This window comes from Idiotropiscis lumnitzeri, chromosome 2, assembly GCF_059441095.1.
Source record: "Idiotropiscis lumnitzeri isolate Australia: NSW breed Sydney's pygmy pipehorse chromosome 2, RoL_Ilum_1.0, whole genome shotgun sequence".
NCBI lineage: Eukaryota > Metazoa > Chordata > Actinopteri > Syngnathiformes > Syngnathidae > Idiotropiscis > Idiotropiscis lumnitzeri.
Window position 1 is genome coordinate 10876626 of NC_142392.1, and position 6486 is coordinate 10883111.

The 6486-nt window shown below is 46.1% G+C and overlaps 1 protein-coding gene across 1 annotated transcript in view; it reads right to left on the reverse strand.

Moving 5' to 3' along the window:
• The window catches only part of LOC148341669 (uncharacterized), a 51181-nt gene extending 45480 nt beyond the window's left edge, over nt 1-5701 (reverse strand). The window contains exons 1-2 of the mRNA XM_088287911.1: nt 5674-5701; nt 5473-5483 (exon numbers count right to left, since the gene is read on the reverse strand). Coding sequence (XP_088144037.1) covers nt 5473-5483; nt 5674-5701 — 39 coding nt within the window. The remainder of the gene's footprint in view (nt 1-5472; nt 5484-5673) is intronic.
• Between the last annotated feature and the right edge of the window lie 785 nt (nt 5702-6486).

Genomic DNA, 6486 nt, shown 5'->3' on the forward strand with positions numbered 1-6486 from the left:
CCCCAGAGCCAAGGCTGCTTAGCGCAACACTTACATTACGCCCACACACATTGCTCCGCTGTTCGACGCCGGTGTTACGCATTTACGGTGGCTTTATATGCGGCTTGGATAATGAATGTTTAATCTGCGACGAGCTCCAGATTTTATTAAGATTTCATTTTGAACAATGCAACCCAAACTTTTCTGCATTTTATTTCATTTTTTAGTTTACTTACATTTTGTTCTTGAGAGGAGAATCACGCTTTGCCATTGGAGAGTTGTCCTTTATCGAACGAATGAAGTAAGTTACAAATACGTCTACCAGCATTTTCATACTGTAACCAACATTGACAGGTAAATAAGTATATAAAGTGACTGTTACAGATGAACTAAAAATATAGCCAGTAAGACTCAAAAAGATAACTTCAGTAGTGCATGTGTTTGCTTCATAATAGAACGAACATCCATCGATCCATCCATCCATTATCCGCCGCTTATCTGGGGTCGGGTCGCGGGCGCAGCAGCTTCAGCAGGACAGCCCAGACTTCCCACTCCCCACCTCATCTTCCAGCTCTGCCGGAGGGATGCCCAGGCGCTCCCAGGCCAGCCGGGAGACGTAGTCTCTCCAGCGTGTCCTGGGTCGTCCCCTGGGCCTCCTGCTGGTGGGACATGCCTGGAACACCTCACCAGTGAGTCGTCCAGGAGGCATCCTAAACAGATGCCCGAGCCACCTCATCTGGCTCCTCTCTACGTGGAGGAACAGCGGCTCGACACTGAGTCCCTCCCGGATGGCGAGCTTCTCACCCTATCTCTAAGGGAGAGCCCAGACACCCTGCGGAGGAAACTCATTTCGGTCGCTTGGATCCGAGATCTTGTTCTTTCGGTCGCGACCCACAGCTCGTGACCATAGGTGAGGGTAGGAACGAAGATCGACCGGTAAATCGAGAGCTTTGCCTTTTGGCTCAGCTCCCTCTTCACCACGACAGACGGATACAGCGTCCGCATCACAGCGGAGGCTGCACCGATCCGCCTGTCGATCTCTCGCTCCATCCTCCCCTCACTCGTAAACAAGACCCCAAGATACTTAAACTCCTCCACTTGGGGCAGGATCTCCTCCCCGACCTGGAGAGGGCATTCCACCCTTTTCCGACTGAGAACCATGGTCTCAGATTTGGAGGCGCTGATCTTCATCCCAACCGCTTCACACTCAGCTGCGAACGGCTCCAATGAGAGTTGGCGATCACTGCTTGACGAAGCCAACAGTACCACATCATCTGCAAAAAGCAGAGATGAAATACTGAGTTCACCAAACCGGATCCCCTCATCGAAACGAATCCGACTTACTACCGGCAATGCGGACCAAACTTTGACATCGGTGGTACAGGGACCCAACTGCCCGTATCAAGGGGCTCGGTACCCCGTACTCCCGAAGCACGCTCCACAGAACTCCCCGTGGGACATGGTCGAACGCCTTCTCCAAGTCCACAAAACACATGTAGACTGGCTGGGCGAACTCCCATGAACCCTCAAGGACCCTGTAGAGAGTGTATAGCTGGTCCACTGTTCGACGGCCAGGACGAAAACCGCACTGCTCCTCTTGGATCTGAGATTCAACCTCCCGACGGACCCTCCTCTCCAGTACCCCTGAGTAGACCTTAACAGGGAGGCTGAGAAGTGTGATTCCTCTATAATTGGAACACACCCTCCAGTCCCCCTTCCTAAAAAGGGGGACCACCACCCCGGTCTGCCAATCCAGAGGCACTGTCCCCGATGTCCACGCAATGTCGTAAAGGTGTGTCAACCATGACAGCCCCACAACATCCAGAGCCCTAAGGAACTCCGGGCGGATCTCATCCACCCCCGGGGCCTTTCCACCGAGGAGCTTGTTAACCACCTCAGTTACTTCAGCCCCTGAGATAGGTGAGTCCACCATGGAGTCTTCAGGCTCTGCTTCCTCAAAGGAAGGTGTGTTGGTAGAGTTGAGGAGGTCTTCGAACTATTCTCCCTCACAACGTCCTGAGTCGAGGTCAGCAGCACCCCATCTCCCCTATAAATAGTGTTGATGGTGCACTGCTTCCCTCTCCTGAGACGACGGATGATGGACCAGAATTTCTTCTGGAAGTCGTTTTCCATGTCCTCACCTAACTCCTCCCACGCCCAAGTTTTTGCTTCGGCAACCACCGAAGCCGTATTCCGCTTGGCCAGTCTGCACCTGTCAGCTGCCTCCGGAGTCCACAGACCAGAAAGGCCCGATAGGACTCTTTCTTCAGCCTGACAGCATCCCTTACCGCCGGTGTCCACCAGCAGGTTCGGAGGTTGCCGCCATGACAGGCACTGACCACCTTACGTCCACAGCTTCGATCGGCTGCCTCAACAATGGAGGCACGAAATATGGTCCACTCAGACTCAATGTCCTCTGCCTCCCCCGGTACGTGGGCAAAGTTCTGTCGGAGGTGGGAGTTGAAACTCTTTATGACAGGGGATTCTCTCAAGCGTTCCCAGCGGACCCTCACAATACGTTTGGGTCTGCCGGGTCGGACCGGCATCTTCCCCCACCATTGGAGCCAACCCACCACCAGGTGGTGATCAGTTGACAGCTCCGCCCCCCTCTTCACCCGAGGGTCCAAAACATGCGGCCGCAAATCCAATGACACGACTTCAAAGTCGATCATCGAACTGCGTTCTAGGGTGTCCTGGTGCCAAGTGCACATATGAACACCCTTATGTTTGAACATGGTGTTCGTTATCGACAATCCATGACGAGCACAGAAGTCTAGTAACAGAACACCGCTCGGGTTCAGATTGGGGGAGCCATTCCTCCCAATCACACCCTTCCAGGTCTCACTGTCATTACCCACATGAGCATTGAAGTCCCCCAGCAGAACGAGGGAGTCTCCAGGGGGAACGCTCTCCAGCACACCCTCCAAAGACTCCAAAAAGGGTGGGTACTCTGAACTGCTGTTTGGTGCCTAAGCGCAAACAACAGTCAGCACCCGTCCCCCCACCTTGAGGCGGAGGGAGGCTACCCTCTCGTCCACCGGGGTGAACCCCAGTGTACAAACTTGAGTTTTCGGGTTTTTGAAGAAGATAGTAGGGTTTCAGGGATTCCCTTTACCCGAAGAGATAGTACATTTTAGCTTAGTTATTTTCTGGTAGAAGATACAGACTTAACTTTGCTATTTTGGAAGAGATAGTATAGAAATAGCTTTTGTTATTTCTAGAAGACGAAAATAGTTTATCTATTTTCACGAACAGAGAACTGATCCATCTGTGAGTGTGAATGTGTATTGTATGAATGTCCAACGTTTGAGAAATCTAAAACTGACCGAGGGTTGTGAGTAAAAACACCCAGGAATACCCGCTCCAACTTGGGAGTAGAAGCTTGGTATTCAACCCAAAGTCAGGCAATTTGAATTTTTCTCAACACTGAGGAACCATAACTAGACACCATAATAATTAAGACCGTCAGAAATGGCGGCAAAATTGACGAAGGAAATTAACTGTCCACTTTCCGAATTTGAAATAAAAGAAAAATGTCGGTTAGCTTCTCGTTTGTAGCTGTTCAGTGTTGACAACTGTGTGTGTTGTTTTGTGGGCCCGTGTATACGTTTGTGTGTCTGTCTGTGTCAAAATGTCAGAAAGAGTGATAAAAGTGGTTGGAATTGTCCTAAAAGGATTGATGAAGTAGAGATAACATGGATTCAATGATTAGTAACCAACAAAAGGCTACTAATGAGTGATGAAATCTTATTGAGGAAAATAATTCCAGAATTTACAAGAGAAATCAATAAAGGGGAAGATTTGAGGAAATACATTTATTCCAATTTGAAAATGAAATAAAATAACTTTTATGATGGGACAGGCTCAAAGAAAAGAGATAGAAAACTTGCCTGATTTCCGTTTTATGAAAAGATTTAACCCAGACGCCGAGGCTGATTTAGTAATACGAGTGAAGATAAGGAAAGACGAAGAAACAGGAGCGAGACAAAAAAAAAGGAGGAAATGCACCAGCCGAGGCTCAAAGAGTTAACAGCTCTGTGAAGAGGTCCCAAGTAGGAAGAGGAAGTCAGAGAAAGAGTTTGGTGATTGAAGAAATAAATATTTTATGTTTCATATTTCAGTCGATGATGTTTGTATTAAGGCAGACCAGAAATGGAATGAAATGCAGAGATAGAAATGACACAGGAAAAAAGATGATAATTCGGTTAGAAGGGCTATAATTTTCATTAAAGCAGAGAAGAAATTAGAGACAACAAATAACATTGATGTGTAATTGTTCACTTTGAGGTAGAACTAGTTGAAGTAAAATGAGTCACAAAGTTAGAAAAATAGGAAATAAAATTAACATGTTAAATTTTATAAGAAATTTGTAATTATGTGAAAAAAATTACAGGCTTTCCAAACAAAACGTAATTTAAATTGGCCGACTTGTCAAATGGAGGAGAAATAATTAATTCCTAAATTATGCACAAAATTATGAACGTGTCTAAAAGAAAAAGAAAAAAAAGAGAAGGACCTGTTATAAACTTAAATTTTTCGGGACCGAGTCGTGATAAGAAAGAAAAATCACGTGGGCAAAAAATAAAAAGAAATCCATTTGACCAAATTGTCACCCAAACAACAACAGTGGTTCAAAGATGGCAAGTGCTTCAATTGCGGTGAAAAAGGTCATCTCGCTCGTCAGTGTGAGGAAAAAGTTCAGCCTAGTCGACGCCGTGTTGACGATTCATCTAATGACGAATGACTAGGCCGGAACCCCAGAGGGGCTTCGGACTGCGAGTTGATGTCCAAACCTCTCGATTCCACCTCTGACAGTGACAGCAGTGAAGACATTGAGGAAGATATCAAACATATGTTTGACCTCGAGAATTACTTAATGCGTCATCAAACTGAACCGATGATAAAACCTGAACTATCGTTGCTAGTCCAGGGAAAGTTAACTGTGTTTCTTGTAGACACAGGTGCTGATGTAACTGTGTTAGGCAAATGGGACGCCGCGTCAGTTAAACCAAGCAGGAAAAAAAGTTTACATGCGCGGAGTAACGGGTTAGTGGTACCCTTAGTCCTATCCCAGACGCAGTGTCCGTTCAATCTATTAGGCCGTGATGCAATGACACAATTGGACAATAACATTACAGTGAACAAACAGGGGCGAATTGAAGCAAAAATCAAATCCTCAAAAGATGCTGCACATTATTATTGGTCGCTAGATTTGGATTCAGGAAAGCAAAGCGTCAATAAAATAATGGAAGTGGCCTGCAATAGAGTCCAACTAGATGGTGACATACAACACGTGGCTAATTTGCATGTAACCATCAGATACAAAGAATGCCCCGGCGCTGACCCCGACTATACCAAAGTGTTCCTGAAATTGGTTGAACCAAGAATACAAATAAGTCACATTTACTGGAGGAGGAAGTGGTGCTTTGCAACTGTTTGCCTTGCGCGCCAAGTGAAACCACTACTTCCTCCAGGCCAACATCCGCATATCACGCTCGCAAAGCCTAAAACAGAAGAATGGAGAGACATAAATGATTTAGGCGGAACAATCCCGCACGAAAATTGGGTTCCATCACAAAAATTCACTGACATTGAAGAAACAGAATCAAGATGGTTTCGACTGCCTGTTCGATGGGGTTTTGAAACAATTCCACGAGTCCACTTCAACTGATTAGCCAAAGTTTATGTGCTCACCCCTGATCAGGAAGATGCCATTTGTCATCTCCCATTCGGGTTGTGGAGTACTGGACCTGCTGACGTTGGACTCATGAAAAACACTCCACAAGTAATTATAAAGGGGAAAACTGAATATCGACCAATAATACGACAATACCCATTGAAAAAAGATGCTGAAATAAGCATTCAACCCGTTATTGACGAGCTAAAAAAGGCAGGGATTTTACGCCTATGCCCATAATCGCCCTGCAATACGCCTATATTTCCAGTTCGAAAAGCACAAACAAACAGGTGGAGGATAATCCAGGATTTGCGTGAAGAAAGCAAAGCATTGCAATGCCGCGCACCAAATGTTCCAAATCCTCACACAATTTTAAACTTGTTACAACCAGGAACCAAGTGGTTCTCAGTTGTGGATCTCAGTAATGCCTTTTGGAGCATTGAGGTCCACCCTGACAGCCAACACTGGTTCACCTTTACATTCAAAGGCAAAAAATTAACACTTACGAGGTTAACTCAAGGATTTAGTGACTCCCCAACAATTTTCTCAGAAGCAATCACACGGTGTTTGGCCTCCTTTAATGCTCCGCATAAAAGTCAAATTTTGGCATATGTGGATGATATTCTAGTTGCCTTTGACACATATGACCAGTGCAAAACAGACACATTGGCTCTGCTCCAATACTTGTATGAAACAGGGAACAAAGTTTCGAAAGACAAGATGCAGCTGTGGAAAAAGGAAGTCACATATTTGGGCCACATTTTGACTCAAAAAGGGCGCATTGTTGGTGATGAGCAAAAAGAAGCCGTTACCAGGGCCCCAAAACCAAT